This window comes from Dunckerocampus dactyliophorus, chromosome 16, assembly GCF_027744805.1.
Source record: "Dunckerocampus dactyliophorus isolate RoL2022-P2 chromosome 16, RoL_Ddac_1.1, whole genome shotgun sequence".
Lineage (NCBI taxonomy): Eukaryota > Metazoa > Chordata > Actinopteri > Syngnathiformes > Syngnathidae > Dunckerocampus > Dunckerocampus dactyliophorus.
Genome location: NC_072834.1, coordinates 17,366,695 through 17,386,925, shown reverse-complemented (window position 1 = coordinate 17,386,925; position 20,231 = coordinate 17,366,695). Strand labels below are relative to the sequence as shown.

The window sequence follows — 20,231 nt, the reverse complement described above, 5'->3', positions numbered from 1 at the left end:
TATATACTGTATATATATATACAGTATATATATTTTTTTGTTTGTTTTGTTTTTTTACTCCACATCTGAAAGACAAGAAGCTTTTACGTACCTGCCAACTTGCTTCGAGGCATTCTCAAAAAAATTCATTTTCGAGGCTACACTGTAGGGTGAAAAGAGAGTAGAACATGGCACAAATGAATATTTGGACTTTTTTTTTTTTAATAAAGAAACGCAAATGATCATCATCTCTTAGCTTGTGGAGGCCATCAGCAGCATCAAAGTCAAAAAGAGATTTTTTCAAATCTTAAGTAGCTTGCTGCAGTTCAGTGGCAAAGTACACGCTGGCTTGGTTTAACCAGTCATACCAGCAAATGGAAAGCAATCCATCCATCCATCTTCTACACCGCTTAACCTCACTAGGGCCGCTGGTATGCTGGAGCCTATCCCAGATGAATTCGAGCGAGAGGTCGCCAGTCAATGGCAGGGCACATATAGACAAATAACCATTCACTCTCACATTCATACCTATGGACAATTTAGAGTCGCCAATTAACCTAACATGCATGTTTTTGGAATGTGGGATGAAACCGGAGTACCCGTAGAAAACCCATGCACACACTGGGAGAACATGCAAACTCCACACAGAGATGCCCAAAGGAGATTGGAACCCAGATCTTCCCGATCTCCTGACTGTGTGGCCAACTCGCTAACCACTAGGCCACCGTGCATGGAAAACATAGTTTTATATTATTTTGAGATCAGAGTGAATTGTGATCATTTCTGGATGAAATAAATGTAATTCCATGATGGTATTTCTGATATCTATTTGGTTTATTATTACAAAGTTTGAGTTACTTGTCCCTCTAGCGCACACGTGTCAAACTCGTGCCCTGGAGGGCCGAGACGCTGCAGGTTTTCTCTCCAACCAGTTTCTTCAGCAGGTGATTTAATTGATGAGCTCCTTCCCTCAAACTGAAGGTGTTGATCATTAAAATCACCTGCTTTAGTGACTGGCTGGAAAGAAAACCTGGAGTGTCTCGGCCCTCCATGGCACGAGTTTGACACCCCTGCTCTAGCGCCTCTCGTGACAATGAATAAAAGTGCATAGGATAATAACTTAATATTTGGTGTAAAAGGAAAATGTTTTTTGAGCTGAACAATGAACGGCAGCCGTGCATGAGAGTAAATAATAAATACTGTCTCCATCTTGGCTGCTCTTGGCTCCTTCGCTCGTCACAGTCCATCTGTGCCGAGCAGCTGTGCTGCTTTGCTGCTCTTCTTTGCCAGCCCTACAAACCCCCGTTATCATACAGTGTGTCTAAAAGGCGCGTGAAGACGATGATAATGATAATGCCGTCACCACTTACATGTTGGAATAATTGTGTGATTGTCAAAGCAGCTTCAATATCATCAGCGTCTATAAACATTATCATTAAGAACCTGAAAGTTGATCATTCTACAAAGCTGTGATTAGCACACAGAATACATCACATTATAGTATTAATAATCACTCAATCATGCATGTCTCTCTCTAGGTTAAAAATGTTATTCATTAATAATCATACAAAACCTGTGGTGTACGAAAACCGAGGTTTGACTGTATCTGCAAATCAGTTGTCATTGTTCCCCTAAAAGAGCCATTCAAAAGGTTTGACTCGTTCGCAAACATCACAGCTCTATGAGAGTAAGTAAGTACTGTAAGTAGTAATATTGATAGTAGTGATTCGTAATATCACTGACACTAGCTACAAGTTTCATCATGTTTTTCTTTAGCGCATAGGGTAACCTTGCATGATGTTAAAATGTGAGTGTGATGTTAGCACTTTAGCATCACATAGCTATGATAGTATTGATAACATTTGTGTCCTCCTGTCCCACTCCTTAATGTTACTTTGTTGTATCTGATATATGCTGTCTGTCACGTTGGACAAGTGCAGTTACAGTGTATATGTCAAAAGTGGATAAAGTGCACTTTCCAAAATAGCAGGCTTCACTACTAGGGGTGTCGAGAGGAGACAAGATTTGGCCTTTTACTGTGGGCAGTCTAAGGCACAACTGGGCACTAATCAAGGTGTCTAATCAGCACACTTGTGAGGTGGGATGGATTATCTGAGCAAAGGAAACGTCCTCAGTATCACAGATTTAGACAGATTTGTGAACAATATTTGGGAGAATACAGGGTGATACAGTGGATGTGGAAAAAGTTTGAGATCTTTGAGTTCATCTCATAAAAAATGGAAGCAAAAACAAAATGTTGCATTTATATTTTTGTTGAGTGTATAAACAATATTATTGTCAACATTATTTGAGACCAATGTAACTATTAATGTTATGATAATATATCATAATAATAATTATATATATATATATATATATACGTATATATATATATATTTCAGGGGTGTCATGATACACTCACAGTTCACGCAGGTACTTTTGGAAATGTTTTATAACTTTGCATGCATGGCCTAAGCATGATGCTGTTGAACTTCCTTCCACAACTGTAGCTGCTAATCCTAATCATTTATGTCGATGTGTAGTTATGTAAAGACACATAAAATAGATTTTAGATTGAAGTAGATTTGCTTTATGTTTACGCTAAAAGAACTACACTTCCCTGATGCTTAGAGTGTGGAAGCAGGAAGTAGGTCCGTATTAAGACTCTACTTTTTTCTACTGTTTTCATATGCAAGAAGAAGAGATAGACAGACATGTTTTGATTTAACAAATCTTAAGTAACTTTGATCAAATATGGAATTACTACAACTTCTGGCTAGACATTAACATGGTGACAGCTGTAGAACTTTGACGAAAAAAAAAAACAATCCCATGTCGCGAGTGAGTGACGCTGGGAACACCGGGTGCAGGCAGGCTTGCAAGGATTACAGTGTTTAAAGCATTTAATGTGCTGTACCAATCCCGCCTGGTGCGCTGCCACTTTCATATTACAAGTATTATCATTCACAGTATGGATGCCATAGCGCGCAGTCTGATTGACTTCTAGCTGCCCTTTGTAACATAAGTTACAAAACTTAAAAATATCAAAGTGGCCCCTGCATCCTTTGATTTTTCAGTGTGCAGCCCACGGTGGAAAACGTTTGAGCAACCCTGTTCCAAGAGTTTTAATCTGAGAAGAAATTACATGATTTTGCATAAATTACCAAGGAAAATGTGGTGAAAAATATCCAGTATCCAGATCAACAGAGCTTCAGTGTTGCAAAGAAGGATCAAAAAGATGTTGGTATGACATTTAGGAGTATGTAATGGACACGCTAAAGACACATTCTTTGCCCTGTGTCACTAAAATGACCCAGCTGGCGTGTTTTGGTACGACTGCTCTGTAAATTTATCCAAACATTACAAAGTCATTTGCAGTGAATTTGGTCAGACAGGACGGGATAATGATGAGGATGATGATGATGATGGCAGTCAGGCCAAGAGAGGCTGATAATTACCCTCTGTGTGCTGCTGCTGCTGCTGGAAGTGCTCGTGACTCAGAGGTGAATAAAGACGAGGCGGCCGCTTGGAGATGGTTATGGGCTGCCTCTTTCTTGGGGTGATGCGTGGAGGAGGGATGGGCGGGGCATTGCTGTCCTCTGGCATATGACTGAAAATCTGTGAGCACGACAAAACTTCCAGTGAGTAAGTGCTATCTCAGCCTGCCAAGAAGCAGCGCTGATGACAGCAGAGAAGGGTCATCATGTACAGTCAGAGAGGAAAAATTGGTTAGAACCTAACAGAAAAAAAGGACAGCAAAACGCAGTCTATTGCATTTCTGATAGGCTTCAAAATAAAGCAGGTTGCATCTTTTCTTTACAGAAATATTAAGAAATATCAAGACTACAGAAATGACAATCCAAAAACTGCACCGCTAGACACGCCTGTGACCAGTACAAAGGTGACAAATAACCAGATTTCGCCCTAGCTGAATGCAAACTGGATAAGAATCAAACTTTTGTGTCTATTTTAAATTTTTTTCCAGGTACACGGCAAAATGTGGTATAGGTGCCACTTTCAGGGATGAGAGCTGCAAAATCTTACCGAGCTACAGTACTGGTCACTGGTCAGACCCAAAAATGCTTTTCTTTGGGTTCATTTTCAGTCATACCAGAGTCGTGAATGTGAAAATTTTGCCTGCAGTTCATTTAATCATATAGTGGCCACTTGAGTTTAAGTACGCAACTGCAACGCGTACCAGGCGTTTAGAGGGGAAGCCTTTATTGGTCAAAATTAGGGATGTTACTGATATTATCAGCCACCAATAATTATTGGGCCGATGCTGGCATAAGAACGTGATATAAGACAACAGCCGTATCGTTTTTTTTTTTCCCCTACAATAAAAGCCGATACAGAGCTTTTAGCACCAATGTTGCAAAAACATTGCTGTATCATAAAGTTAATACTTTGCTGCTCACAAGTCTCTGACAATAAGGTACTGTAACTCTATATTTATGAAAGCAGAGAAACAACAAAGCTCACAATTAACTTACCAACTCCTGACAAATACCATGGGGTATTCTGCACACTAGTCTTACTAGTCTTACTCAAGTGTTTTTTAAAGAAAAGAGCTAAAAAAAACATCACACAGCAACGTAATAGGTTGATAACAACAGACAAGACACTGCCAACGAATAATGCAGAATAACCGACAACGATGTGAGCTCTAAACATGTAACTTAGCGGTACAGTACAGTACAACAAAGCACGCTGAGGAACAGCAAGCTGTGCTGTCAAAACCATATGCGTAGACGCCAACTCACATCAGCTATAGCACAAAGTAGTGCCGAAAAGCCATACATATATACTGTATATAGTTTATATAGTCGTTTTAATGCAATAAAAGAATATAAAATAAGAACATGAAAGTTATCAATCAAAACAATAATCAGCAAATTCATGTATTTCAAACGATACCACTTTAACTAAAAAATAAATTATAAATAAATCTTTCCAAAAATAACAAATCAAGGCACAAGTAACACAAATGTATTCTTATATATAATGTGTAATACATTAATTATGTACTCAGAGATGGGCAGAGTAGCCAACAAAACAACTGTATTGTTACTTAACATTTTTACTCAAAAAACACATATGTGATGTTACACGTATCGGTAGATATCAGAATCGGAAATTGAGAGTTTGGCAATATCTGCATATCGGTTATCATCAGAAATGCCAATATCGGACATCCCTAGTAAAAATGCTTTTTTTAAAAATCAATTACACGTTCTCCAAACACTAAAACTAAAAACCTGACAAGGGAGTAAAAATTTTAAGTTGGGGTGCATTCAAAATGTGCTTATGTTTTGCAGTTTTCGCACCGCCACATCATAAAAAACATGTACAGAGATGTGTGAAAGTGATGAAAGTTCATGAAAAATAAACCTTACACCCACCAAAATATACTGTATGTCAGTGATAATATTTGTGTGATTGGACACCACATGATTTTAGATATCAATACATAATTAACTTTATAAGGTTTTATTCACTTTGGCCCAATAAGGCGCTTCCCACGCTAATTAGCGTGCGTGATGGCGGTGGTGACAAAAGGTAACGATTGTGATTGGATTTGAAAAGTTCCAGGGTGGCCGTCCCGGGGACGGCGCGAGTCGCCCTCCGGGGTGGTGGGTGGGCGGGCTAGCTGCATCCTGCGGGCGCCTACTCCTGCTGGGGGGGCCCGTGTGCGTCTGGTGGCACTGGCTCTCCCTCGGCCTCCTTTGCCTCTGGGGATGGGGCGGGGTCTGCCCTGGGCCCTCCTGCTCGGCTGCCGCGTGGGGTCGTCCGGTTTGGGATGTGGGGGGCTATCTCCCCTGGATGGGAGGATGGGTTGAGGGAAGCCGTTTTTTAATTTTTCTGTTTTATTTTTATTATTATTTTATTTTTTAATTAATTGTTACTTATTTTATTGTATTTTATTGATTTATTTGTGTATTATATGTGTGACATGTGGAGACTGCTTGCTACCCTCCAGCTCTTGTGGCTATCCCCCCGGTGACTGGGAGCTTTTGGGCGTCGCAGATTGCTCTGGCTCTGTGTGGCCTGCATGCTGGGATGCCCGGGGTGCGCGGAAGTGGGGGTCTCGGATGTGCAGTTTGGGCTTGGGATGGGGGGTGCGGGGATCCCTTCATTTCTCCCTTCAGGGACGGGGCCGCTACGGTTTGGTGGATGGGAGCGGGTGGGGGACGCGGGCGGATGGGTGTGTGGTTGCCCGTGCGGGCGGGGGGGCGGGTGTTCTTCTGCATGGCGCTGGCTAGGATCGGCGGGGGGATGCTTACTCTGGGGTGGGGTGGTCAGGGGTGGCTTTCGTACGGGGCTTGGGGGTGGGGCTAGTAGGCGGTCCCCGCTACTTGCTGGTGTCTGGCTGGTCTCTGTTTCCTGGCTGGCGGTTGTCTGCCTGCCTCCAGGGTGTCTCCCTTGGCGTGTTGGTGGATGGGCGGGGGGCGGGGTGATGGCTGGTCTGCGGCGTGGCGGGGCAGGTGTGTGTCCCCTGGGGCCGGGCGGTGCTCTGCCAGGCGCTTGGGCATTTGTCGCCGCTGGTTTTTGTGCTCTGCTGGTCAGTTGTCTGTGGCGTCTTTGCCTCCCTCGGTCTGTCCACGGGCTTGTCGGGAATGGGGCTCCGGTGCGCGGGCGGTGCTCCGTCTGGTGGCATGTGGGTGGTCTGGCTCGCGGTGGCTGGTGGGGTCCGGCAGCTGGTCTTGCTGCTGGTCTCGCCTTCTCGGCTCTGGTGCTTGGCCTCCCTGCGGCTTGGGGGTGCGGCACTCCCACTCCCTCTCCGGGACTTGCTGCCCCGCAGGTGTCGGCTGGCACTGTTTGATGGTTTGCCCGTTTGCCCACCCGCTTGCTCATTTGCCAGCTTTCCTCCTCGCCAGCTCCTGTGTCTGCCTTGTACTCCTGTATTCCTGCTCTCCGGTGGTACGCGTTCTCCGCGCCTCGGGTTCTGGGTTGTGTGTCTGGTCCCCGGCTCCGCTGAGTGCCGAGGCTTCCGGGTGTTGGGCAGTCGACCACAGTGTGTGTGCGTGCGTGTGTGTGTGTGTGCGGATGTGTGTGTGTGCGTGCTTTTATTTATGTCTTCCATCCATTCATCCATTTTCTATACCGCTTCTCCTCATTAGGGTCGCGAGGGCATGCTGGAGCCTATCTCAGCTGACTTCGGGCGACAGGCGGGGTACACCCTGGACTGGTCGCCAGCCAATCGCAGGGCACATATAGACAACCATTCACACTCACATTCATACTTATGGACAATTTATTAACCTAACATGCATGTTTTCATCCATGTGGGAGGAAACCGCCCATGCACGGGGAGAACATGCAAACTCAAGACAGTAATGCCCAAGGGTCACCATTCAAATACCAGTCAAATAAATTCTGTATAACAGGGGAAGTGTATCTCACACTTTCCCTGGCAGAGTAAATCTGTTGAGCACTTGAGGGCATTTAGATTTACAATTCTATCTGCCTTAAAGGCTGGACAGGACAGGGAAAAAAAAAAATCAATAAAATCAATTAACCGCACAATAAATAAAACAAACTCAATAATTTTGCCGGCCTCCTCTCTCTCTCTACCAAACAGGTCATCGTGACCAGAAGCAAAATTTGTGTAGGGAAGTATTTCCGCAGCGGACCGCTCAATCGTGGTGGCATATCATCACAAACACTAACCCCCTCTCCCGAACAAGGCAGCCTGAAACACCAGCGAGACTTGGCGGAAAAACTCATCTTACTGAGTGTGAATGGAAGCTAGCTGGGTTAGTTTAGTTTATGAGAGCATGCTCGTGAAGCTGTGTGTGTGCGACTCAGGCTCTACGAGTGTTTACACCGTGCTGTGTTTTACCGCTAGTTAAAGCAAGTATTTTATAATGTCCGCAGACGTTGTGTATTTTCATTGAAATAACGCAAGATGTATATTTATTCTTACTCCTAGCTTGTCTTAACGGTCAATACACATTCTCAACACACACAATACACTTCTGGCCTTCAAAATAAGAGTGTCACATCCAGTCTAATTGTGTAGACAAAATAAGGGTGTCATAATATTACAAATGGAATTGCACTGGTAACTATGTCTTCCTTAACCACAAGCACAAGTATTACAAATTCTTGAAGATTTTGTAGAAATGTTTTCAGTTGGAGACAAAAATCAGTAACAGTCACATTCACGATAGCAGAATGCAGTATGACGTGTGCCGACACTTATACAACCAAGTGTTTCATCAGCATCTCCAGCATCTCTCGATTTCTGTCCGGTAGCTTGTAGGTTAGGGAATGGATTCCACTCAGTCGAAAGTCAAGACTGTCCAACTCTAATATCAAAGAAAGCATGTACAAGTTACGTTTTTGATTGAAACACAGTATCGGTAGGTGGCAGATGACGTGCTCCACATAGCAACAATTGTGGAATTATTTCCAAATTTGGCCTTTGGATTGTAAATACTGTGGTGTGTTGTGTTGTGTGGCCCCTTCCTGATTTCTTTTTTTTTTTTTGCGCGTTTGTCACTCTTAAGTGTTTCAGATCAAACAAATTTAAATATTAGTCAATGACAACACAATTTAACACAAAATTCAGTTTTTAAATGAAACTTTTTATTAAGGGAGAAAAAAAAACAAATCTACATGGCCCTGTGTGAAAAAGTGGTTAACCCCTAAACCTAATAATTGGTTGGGCCACCCTTAGCAGCAACAACTGCAATCAAGCGTTTGCGATAACTTGCAATGAGTCTCTTACAGCCCTGTGGAGGAATTTTGGCCCACTCATCTTTGCAGAATTGTTGTAACTCAGTCACATTGGAGGGTTTTCCAGCAGGATCCGTCTTTTTAAGGTCATGCCACAGCATCTCAATAGGATTCTGGTCAAGACATTGACTACGCTACTTCAAAGTCTTCATTTTGTTTTTCTTCAGCCATTCAGAGGTGGACTTGCTGGTTTGTTTTGGATCATTGTCCTGCTGGAGAACCCAAGTTCATTTTAGCCTGAAGTCACTAACAGATGGCTGGACATTCTCTTTCAGGATTTTTTGGTAGACGGCAGAATTAATGGTTCCAATTATCACAGCAAGTCTTCCAGGTCCTGAAGCAGCAAAACAGCCCCAGACTGTTACACTACCACCACCATATTTTACTGTTGGTATGATGCTCTTTTTCTGAAATGCGCCATTACTTTTAGAGCAGATGGGACACACATTCCAAAAAGTTCAACTTTTATCTCATCAGACCACAACTGAGGCAAGTGAGGCCTGCAGTTAATTGGATGTTGTTGTGGGGTCTTTTGTGAACTTTTGGGGTCACTTTGGTTGGCCGGCCACTCCTGGGAAGGTTCACCACTGTTCCATGTTTTCGCCATTTGTTGATAATGGATAATGAGTCCCAAAGCTTTAGAAATGACTTTATGACCTTTTCCAGACCGATAGATCTCAATTCATCTCAGTTAAGTTTTGTTTTATCACTTTTTCCAAACAGGGCCATGTAGCTTTGGATTTTTTTCCTCCCTTAATAATAAAAAGTTTAATTTTAAAAAAAATGCATTTTGTGTTCAGTTGTGTTATCATTGACGAATATTTACATTTGCCTGATGATCTGAAACATTTAAGTGTGGCAAAAAAACTAAGAAATCACAAGGGAGCAAACACAAGTGAGGGTCTTAATACGTCCGCTGACATTGTGCAAGCTCACACAACAAAAGGAAGGCAGCCATTAACCTCAAGAGACACTTTTTGTTAGCACATCGCTTCATCTCACTGGTCCGTCGTGCAAAACTGCTTTTAGAACCCGGCTCTTCAAAGTGATTCGTAGTTGAATACGGTTTATTATTAGTCCAAAAATATGAATATTTACTATAATACTATACTGTAATTGTATTTCTGGCATAAATGAAGCATTTTCCAGCATAAAAATGGCTAAATGAACTCAAATACAATTATGAGGCATTCCGAAGATGTATTCAAAGACATTGTGATGATATATTGTATTCTACACTGGTCTTTAGGTATTAGTAATGTTACATTGATGAGACAATAGCCACCACAGGAAGTACTGTACAGAACAGGAACTCTCTCAATGCTGACGTGTGAATCTATATTTTGTCTATTATGTCTCTTAATACTGTTAAAACCGTATTTAGAAGGTCGTAAACATGTTTTGTATGATCATGGTCGGCCGATTAACTGCGATAAATGAGGGATTATGGTACATGACATTAGGACTGCTGCCAATATTGTTATCGGTTGATATCATTATCGGTAATGAAGTGCTTGACAATATCGTATAATCCAGTAGAAATATCATTGATTTGTGTGAAACTGTTGATGAAGAATGGTTTGAACAAAACTAAAACCATCCTTAGTCATCTTTTTAAATGCCGTTGAAATCATCGTCTTTTCTCAATTTTACGAGAAAGCACAACTCGGATTTCCCTTTTCCCTACACTTTTCCCTCATCTGCTGTCCTGCTTCCACATAGCATCTTTGTCTACTTTACATGCCCACAATGGCAAAAAAGGCAAGCTTGTTACAAGCGCTTGTGTAACAAGACCTTGCAAGATTAAAACGTGACAACATTTCTTGTTCAGAAAAACTGTCTCGTGGGCACTAGGCCTGGGATGATAATAAATAAATTAATCACAAAATAAATGAACATGAACTCGATAATTTTGCCCGTCTCAACTCAATACATTGCCATTTGCATGCATATCTGTTTTCCTTGTCTCTTGCCTCCAAAATGGCAGGAAGAGGATTCACTGTGCAATGGTTTCAGCACCTTGGTGCGTTTGTTCCATAAAACAGCAGCATGAACAGAATGAGCCCTTTTGTCAGTCATAAAGTCTCTTTGTCTCAGCGGGTGGAGGAGAGGCCGGGGCATACACACAGAATGCAGAAGAATGTAGCCTCGTGGGGATCAATGCTAGATAATGTAGTAGAAATTTAATTGGTAGATCACAATACATTGTCATACTGTATATTTTTTAAATATTTTAGTATTTTAGTTTTCTTAAAAGTAATAACAAATCTCATCTCGTCTTGTCCTCATAGACCCAATCTTGTGTATTGTCTCGTCTTGTGAACCGAGTGTCTCGTGACACTCCTACTACATATGCATTATTGTCCTTAGCAACATCCGATTTGAGACATGAGACACCAGCACGCTGCATGGACAAAAGTATTGGTACACCCAACCATTACACCTAAAATGTGTAGTCGGTACAACAGGTTCCACCATTCAGGGAAGACATTTTTACAACAACTTGTAAGTGTACTTCAGCTCTTAGTGCCCCAAAATGTGTCTTACTTGCAGCTAACATGAGGTCTCGGTGCAGATCGTAGGTCATCAGAGGTCCAGACAGACTTCTGCAGATAAATAAAAACAAACGCATGACGCTATCACAGTAGAAAGCAGTACAATCAATGTAAATGTACACATTTTGTAAAATAATACATTACTATCTTCATAATACATTCACATGTACACGTGTAACAGGGTCAATTAAGTCATTGTAAATACATAAATGTCTGATATAATTACACAAAATGTATGTTCAAGTAATACCTGATGTGTTTGTATTGTCATGTTATTAATGTGGAACATCAATAACGTCTGTTGCTGTGTACCCCCTACCGCTCTAATTAGTGTGACACCTTTCATTATAAGTTTGGGCCACGCCTTTGTACTTCCCTTTTTGTTCGTGTTTTTCTTCCATCAGAGTAAAGCGAAGTGCAACTCCGCAGCAACCCTGTGTCTGTCGTCACTCCATCAGCCACGACGCAGAGAGACAAATAATGTACCACCTGTTACACACGCTCACACACCTCAGATAAAACTTCATTGCACTGGTGATGGTTTTGATGTCCCAGTCGTCACCGCTGTTCAGATCCACATCTCCTGAGTTTGCAGGATCTAAAAGCAGTGGAAAAGTCAAACGAGCTGTTAGAGAGATCCGCTACAGTGGATAAATGATATATGCAGTTGGCGGCCGTGCTTTCAAGTCTTAAAGACAGTCTAAGAAACCACGTTGACATTTTGTTGATGTAAGAAAAGTGTGAACAACCGAGATTACTGCTTAGCATCACTTTACAACCTTTTACATATTTGTGTGAAATGTGTTCATAAACAGCTACTATTATTATAAATTACGAGGTTCTGTTAAAAAGGTGTTTTAAGAGACCGTCGATTGCCAAAAATTACTAAGCCTGAATAGATGTTGGGTGTAATAGAATCTTAAGAATTCCCTACATATCACTTTCATGAAAATAGGATGGACACGGATCGAAAGCCAAAATGCTATCCAGCCACAGCTATCACTGGCGTGGAAGCATCACAAAACTACATGTGCATGGCCCGAGGACAACCACAATGTATCCCACTAAGTATGCAATAATTGTTTTTGGCCGCCGCCAAGTTTAATGTTTATCATTTTTTGTTGTCTTTATCTCCTGGACACAATCTGGGCCCCTGTGGCTATTTAAAGTGCTTTATAAATAAACAAGAGCATTTTTTCAAAGTGATGCATTTAGATGCAAAAAATGTTTACACTCAGAAGGGTGTGGCTTTTTGAGGGCTTAAAAGGGACCGCATGCAACTCCTCAAAATTACATTTTTTGAAACCAACAAAAAGAATAGACATTCATAAATTTTACAAAGAAAAAGGTCTATTTTTTTCACAACTAGTACCTAACAAAAGAGGTGTCATTCAAAACAGAAAGCACCCCGTCCAAACTGTTTGTCCAGGTCCGTACTGGATGGTGTCTGGGTCAGGACACGGACTGAGGTCCACCAGTTAGTGATCCTTGCTCTAGCCAAACAAAGTAACTTTTTAATGTACACCACAAGTGCCAAACTCAGATTTTGCTTTATGTTGCCTGTGAAAGCCTGGAAATAATGCATGTCAAAACAAAACTTTAACAAATATTTTTTTTTTAAATGCAATTCTCATTAATTACATTTTTAAATATTTGTATATATTTATATTATATAAAAAATACAAAGATAAAATAAAATATAAATATAATAGACAAACACAAAAAATAATTTTAAAATTATCCAATTATCTTTTTTGCCAAATGTACGACATTCACTTGTTGAGTTTTTTTTTTTGTAAAGAGAGTTCAGCGATTTGAGTATTGTGCACTTAAAACTACAACTTTACTGTCACTGTCTCATTTCATGTAAACTTATAAACAGTTACTTATGTACACACATTATTTGTGTCATCCTCCAAGTTCAATATTACCACTCTCCTTCAAATTTGAGATGAGTCCGACCCATTAGGGTGATGCTAATACTGTAAGTTGGACACATGAAGCAGCAACACCAAAAATTAACTTAACAGATGCTGAAATGCTCAATGAACCGAGTGGCACATCAATGTTAGGTTTCCTGTTTTTGTTTGTACAAATGGGAATGGTGCGCATGCATCTGCTCCTCAAAGTACAACTTGTGGTCATGTTAAGACAGCGCCCTGCAGAGCATGTGTGCTGTGAGTTGATGTCCGGCTGACATTCACTGTTGGAAGCTGCAGAACTGGTTCTCAATTGCACAGTGGAGCTGCACTATGCAAAAGTGTGAATGAACGGAATGCAGCACAGGTTCACAGGCTTATTTCCTTACCAAAGAAGGCATTTAGAAGCTTCTGCACTTGGATGTTGCTGCCAACTGTTCTGTACACGCCTTCAGCACTAAACCACCTTGGAGACACAAAAGGTCAAGACTCTGGGGTTTTCTTTATATTTTTTTTATATCAAGGATTTCTTTACATAAAAAAAATGTATATATATATATATATATATATATATATATATATATATATATATACACAGTCAAACCTGTCTTAGCGGCCACCTTTATAGAACGGCCACCTGCCTATAGCAGCCACTGAAAAATCCCCCGCAGCAAATTTACATGTTATAGACCCTGTGTATAGCAGTCACCTGTCCAACGCGGCCAGCGGCCACCCATTTTGTCTCCCTTGGTCAATATCTGCCTGCATATAGCGGCCAAGTTACCAACTCAAGTAGAAGCTTCATGCACAAAAAAGTTTTTCAATCAATGAAGCCGTCGTGTGTAGACTTTGATTACTGAGTCCTAGCTCAGTCACAATCATTCACAAGATCCACACAAACTGTCAGTTGTTCCACATAAAAAAGCCGTCTTCTTTTGAGCTTGCTATTTCCTGGTCAAACATGTAACTTTAAGAGCATTTGCACCAAAACATTACTGCAAATTAGGCTGGGAACAGGACGTGCTCCCAGCGACGCTACAATAAAAAAAAAAAAACATACGCCAGCATGCATGCGGCAGCAAAACTGAGTTCGGTTGTTCTTAATTGAAGTATTTTAGAATGTACTCACGTTATTTTTCATCAATCCTCATCCACAAATCCATCAAAGTCCTCATCTTCTGTATTCGACACAAAAAAAGCCGTCTTCTTTTCCGTTCGCTACTAGTCTGTTAACTTGTCAGTGTTATTCAGCTCCGAAGCAAAGAAGGAAACTTCTCCTGTTGCTTCTGCCAACTTTGTTTATTGAACGCGGCCACCAGACAGCAGCTCAGAACACACACACATCTCTCAGCATCGTCTCTCCTTCCTGCTTGCCCACAAGGCAAAGGTTAAACAAGCCCCAACAAGACATAGCTGTCCAGCCAATGCCTGTAAAAAATGCCACCGTTTATTTCCTGGTGTGCACTGGTCAATACTGTAATGCCGCTTGTTGTGGGGAAGGAGAGACTCACGTCGCCGATGCACTTTAATAGCTTTATTAACAACGGAGAACACTGCAGGACTTTACATCCACGCCAACATAAACACACTTCCCAACTCTCTCGAAACTCACAGCTAGCACTGAGCCTAGCTCTCCTACTCGGGACGCCCACCGTCACTTCCCGTCACTTCCTGATGAACTAAAGCTGTAAAAAGTAAAATATTAAAAACAAGCTTAAGACATTACTAGCACAGCTTTGTTCTGTGGGTCGTGGATATATTCTATCAGTTATTATTAAGCCTCTAGCTTTCTTTTAGTAAGTAAAAACCTTGGCTATGATTGCACTACATTGTCATGTAAACCTACAAAGTACACTTGGAAGAACAAGAGGTGAATAAATGTATTGCAACTGATGTGAAACTGATGAGGGGTAGGATTAAATAAGCTTTGCTTCTTACTACTCCTTTTTGAACATGCAAAATTGTGAATTGTTCTATGTGATGTGCTACTGTTTGACTCATGCATGTTCAGGATTAAAACCATGAACCATGATAATAACAAGCCTAGTAGTACAACTTTTATCCACAGTCCGCAGTGCCCTCTACTGGTAAACATTATTATTAAAAAAAAATGTTCCCCCTTTTTTTTCTTTTTTTTCCTCTACTGGTCAACCTTCAAACTGGACGCCAACCTGTCTATAGAAGCCACCTGTCTATAGCGGCCACTTCCGCAGACTCCCTCTAGTGGCCGCTATAGACAAGTTTGACTGTATATATATATTTTTTTTTTTTGTAAAACAGGAAAAATAACGGCAAATTGGAAAAAACAAAGACAATACAGAAAAAACAATGACCAAATGGTAAAGGAATATGACTACATTTGTTTTTTTTTTTTTATTATTGATTGTCTTTGTATTTCCACATTTGTATATTTTTTTATTATTGATTGTCTTTGCATTTCCACACGTATTCCATTTTAATTTTGGCACTCCTGTGATTCCATACAGATGGGACGACCAACCATGAAACTTATCAATGAGGTGCCAACACACTACCTGATGAGGGAACCAGTGTGGGTACCTCTGACCTCCACTTACAGCTTTTTGTGCTTGCTCCTTGTCTGAAGAGAGGCGAGAGTCAGGGTCAAAGGTCATCCTGATGATGAAAATGCTCTATCTTGCACTAGAGCGTAATGCTTAACCTTGCACACACAGGCAGCCATACACCTACATGAACACCTGAAGCATCGAGTCTCAGACACTGCTTCCAATCTGGAGTCATTAAATCTGTTGACCCTAGCAACACCTCAGATTTAAATCACTCGGGTTCCGCAGTTCCCCCAAGTGCAATGACGCCATCAGTAGACTGAGGTCAGAATGTGCATCTATAATCAGATGCACAAATGAGCCTTAGCCGGGACCGTCTTCACAACAGCCGTCTGCACCCATTCCAGGCATGCAGCATTATTTGTTTTTGTTTGGAAATCAGGTACTAAAATGCTAATTTGTTGTCTTTTAGATAACCTTGCAGAGATACCTGGCAGAGGGCAATATTGCCAGGTCCCAGGATCCTTTGAGATCCTGGGACAACCAAAACACAATCTATCCAAACCTCTTCAGGCTTTCCTTACAATTTCTCTGCACTCCAGCCTCATCTGTGCCGTGTGAGCGGGTGTTTTCTACAGCTGGAGAAGTTGCATCAAAAAAGCGTAACAGACGTTTTCAAAACATTGGAAAAACTATTTTTTTGAGAAAAAAAAATAGTAAAAAAGCCCACAAGCATCCTCATGCACAACACATTCACTTACATTTTCACGTTATGATAAATGTTCACATTATTTACTGACTGTATCTAAAAATAAAGATATTTAAAATTTAAATGAAGATATGAAATAATACAACATTAATAATTATATAAAATACAAATCAGCAAATCAGTGTCAGTTGAGTCTGTCAGCAAGGTTGCCTGTAGGGATTTTTAAGGTCCAGCAGGTGTCAGGATTCAGTGACACAGTATCGACACAGTATCAATACCAGTTTGGCAATGTGTCGAAACGCTTCGTGACGCCTCATCTACCCATAACTACTTTCTATGCTTCTGACTTGGTGACTATCCATCCATTTCCCCATCCATGTCCATGTCCTGTCCCCGGCCACCTCCTCCAGCTCCACCGGGAGGACACCAAGGCGTTCCCAGGCCAGCTGTGACACATCGTCTCTCCAACGTGTCCTAGGTCTGCCCCGGGGCCTTCTCTCGGCTGAGCATTTCCGGAACACCTCATCAGGGAGGCGTCCGGGAGGCATCCGGACTAGATGCCCGAGCCACCTCAACTGGCTCCTCTCGATGTGAAGGAGCAGCGGCTCTACTCTGAGCTCCTCCCGAACTTGGCGACTAAGTGTCTGTAAGTATGTGTCTGTGAGTAATGTGGTATTTTAGACAGCAGTGTTGTTTATTTAGGACACTAATTATGTTTAGCTTGGAGAATGTAGCTGCTGCATCACTGACGAACTAAACACACATATGTACGAGTTTCAGTCTACGTTGTGACTACAACAATGGATGTTTTGGTGTTAAAATACGACTGTTTGATACGTTTCTACACACCGGGATGCGTCCAGGCATCGTGTGACGTATTGAAAGTGTCTTGTTCATTCTGACATTTATTCAATAGGTACATTTTTATTTTATACATACTTAAAAATGTGTCGTTTGTCTCCTTGCTGGTGTACACATTGCCCCCTGACTCTGGCTTCGTCTTCTTCTCTTGTGAATGTAATGTTAGTAGGAGCAGCGCCATACCATTATAAATACCGGTAAGTATAGTCCAGTGCAACTTATATGTGTTTTTTCCCTCTTCATGATGCATTTTTTTTACCGATGCGACTTATACACCAGAACAATTCATAGTCCTGAAAATACTGTATTTTTTAGGATTCTCTACTTTGATGTGCAAGAAAATTACTGTCATTCTCACTGATGAATATCAATGGGGGTTTATATTTTTATGAGGCGCTGTGCTTCTTTAGTGAAGAAAGTCAAGTAACATAATACTTGTCTGCTGTGCTTTAGAAAGTTATTTCCCCATTCAAACACTGCATCGCATTTCAGTTTTCAATAATAACTGGCGAAAGGAATGATCCCATTGATTATATGGCAAGCATCGCATGCCCAATCCACCTCTTCTAACCAAGCTGGGGCCAGGTACTGTAAATACACAACCAAGTACGGCTCCCACAAAGCATACAATACAGATCTTTTGCACACGAGTAGTCACAATAGTCAGAGGTTAATATCTGCTAAATTGGCAGACAATGTGGCTTTCAACATTTACACAATCTTTGGGGAAGTTGCACAGGAAGAGGGCAGCGAAAGCTTCCATTTACCACTTCTTGTGAATGTTGTTTTTGCCCATGTCTGAAGATGTTTTACCCATGACGACCAATGAGAACAATGTTGGGGGGAAAAAAGCATTTACATATATAAACTGCTGGGGCACTTTGCTATTTTATTACACTAAAACTGCTGAATAGACAAAAACACAGTGGGAATGTTTTATAGAGCAAATGCCGGATCAAATCTGCATTTGTTTCCTCTTCAATGTCATTATGTGATATAAAAAAGCCAAACTGTGTGAATTAATCTACGTTTTAGGGGCTTTTAAGATAAACTGGGTGTCATTCAGGCACACGATTAATGCGTCCCACATGTGTCATAGTGGACGTCTTGGCAACAAGCACCTTGCTTAGCTAATGAGAGTAGTGCTTTAAGAAATACCTTAAATACCGTATCCATTCTTCTTTCTTGTCTGCAGTGAAGTTGAAATATTAAAGTAATGTTCGTTATTTATTTTAAGCCCTATTATTATGAAAAACAAAATGAAATCACAAATAAAGTTGTTGGAAAATTAGGTTTCGGAAAAGGTTATAATGTTACGAGAATAAAGTCAGAATATTACAAGAAGAAAATTTTCATGCCAAAAGTTGAAATAGTTGGAAAATTTAAACAGCAGAAATGAAAAAACTGTTGTGATTTTGCAACAGTAAACTCAGAATATTCAGAAAAAAGTCACAAATTACGAAAATAATATCAGTAAAAATAATGTAATTTCAGTAGCAAAGAGTTGAAATATTAAATAATAAAGTGGAAATATCATGAAAAACAAAAGTAGAGTGTTGTATTTTTTTGAAAATTAGGTTGGAGCAAAAGTTATATTATGGAATAAAGTCACAATATTATGAGGATACAATTTCTGAAGATTATTTAATACGAATGTTTGGAAATGTAATACCTCAGTTCAAACAATTTTTTCCCCCACCGATATCACACACTTATTTGTTGAAATATATCTAACTTCTTAGCGCATCCACATGTGTTGCTTTACAAAAGATTAAAGTGGCCGTTGCATCCTTTCATTTTTTAGTATGTCACCCACAGTGGAAAAAGTTTGGACACCCCTGCCATATTCTATTCGGGAGAGCAGTGCCACTAAATATCTAGCAGGGACGACAGGAGAAAGGAAAGTTAACTCACAGGCTCTTTTCCACCCATGGTCTCCATCCACAACTTCCTGTATCCTTCCGAAAGCGCTTGGAATGTGACTGGAATGTTTCTATGGAAACAGTAGCAAATGTCATTAAAGAGTTCAAAGGTTACAATTAAATTATTCCGTTTGAAAATTCACTGCACACTGCTATCCCGAAATATAGGGAGCATTTAGGGGAGCTTTTGAAGCTTTGAAACGTAGACCTGTTTGAAATGTGACATTAATGATACATTGAATTTGTCTTCTGCAGAAGATGATGCTAAAAATAAAAAAAAAAACTTGTGGCTTTTTCAATCAATTGTTGACACAAACTAATCCGTGTATCATTCGTTTTTTCATTTGAAACCAACGCTAAAATAAAGGATGTTTTTTTCATAAGCCATTTTTAAACAACAGCAAAGACTGAATGAATGAATGAATAATGTGTTGTTTTTCTTATTTTACATCTAATAGTAATGTGAAGATGGATAATTAAGTGTATCATGGGAACCTCGGTTAGCGTACGCCTACCTACTTAGCGTGTTTTTTTTTTGGTTGACATCAAAACTTTATGTCAACATTATGCCTCGGTTTATGTACATTTTCTGGTTAGCTTACAATATGATGTGTGACTTGTTGTGTTATTAATACACTGCGTGACTCCAACTGTGTTCTTAATGTATTTATATGACAAAATGCTCTGTTAGCATCTCTAGCTTGCTAACAAAATGGCAACAGGAACCGGAGGTCAGCTATGTCGCCCATCTCTTTGTCATCAGCAGTTGTCTCTCAAAAATGTTAACATAAAATGTTTTCATAGTTTTACATGCATATAACATTTCTAAATACATATAAAGGTTGAATGAAAGTGATAAATGAACATTTAAGGCTACTTTACCTTCATTGAAGCCGTGACTGCTCTGGCAGACATGATGTGGCGGCGAGACACCACATGGACACCATCTTCCTGTTTTGTCATGAGTAATTTCTTGAATTCAATAGTGTTTCTCACCTTCCTGATCAAAATGCTGGCAC

The 20,231-nt window shown here is 40.7% G+C and overlaps 1 protein-coding gene across 13 annotated transcripts in view; it reads right to left on the bottom strand.

The window, feature by feature from the left end:
• Positions 1-20,231, bottom strand: part of LOC129169150 (oligophrenin-1-like) — a 39,560-nt gene that overhangs the window by 8,132 nt on the left and 11,197 nt on the right. For 12 of the 13 annotated variants that reach the window (XM_054755262.1, XM_054755264.1, XM_054755260.1 and 9 more), the window contains 6 exons: positions 19,205-19,283; positions 13,585-13,661; positions 11,787-11,874; positions 11,269-11,327; positions 3,438-3,597; positions 92-142 (listed from right to left, as the gene is read on the bottom strand). In XM_054755262.1, the coding sequence (XP_054611237.1) occupies positions 92-142; positions 3,438-3,597; positions 11,269-11,327; positions 11,787-11,874; positions 13,585-13,661; positions 19,205-19,283 (514 nt within the window). The remainder of the gene's footprint in view (positions 1-91; positions 143-3,437; positions 3,598-11,268; positions 11,328-11,786; positions 11,875-13,584; positions 13,662-19,204; positions 19,284-20,231) is intronic. The other variant, XM_054755269.1, reaches the window with a different exon arrangement.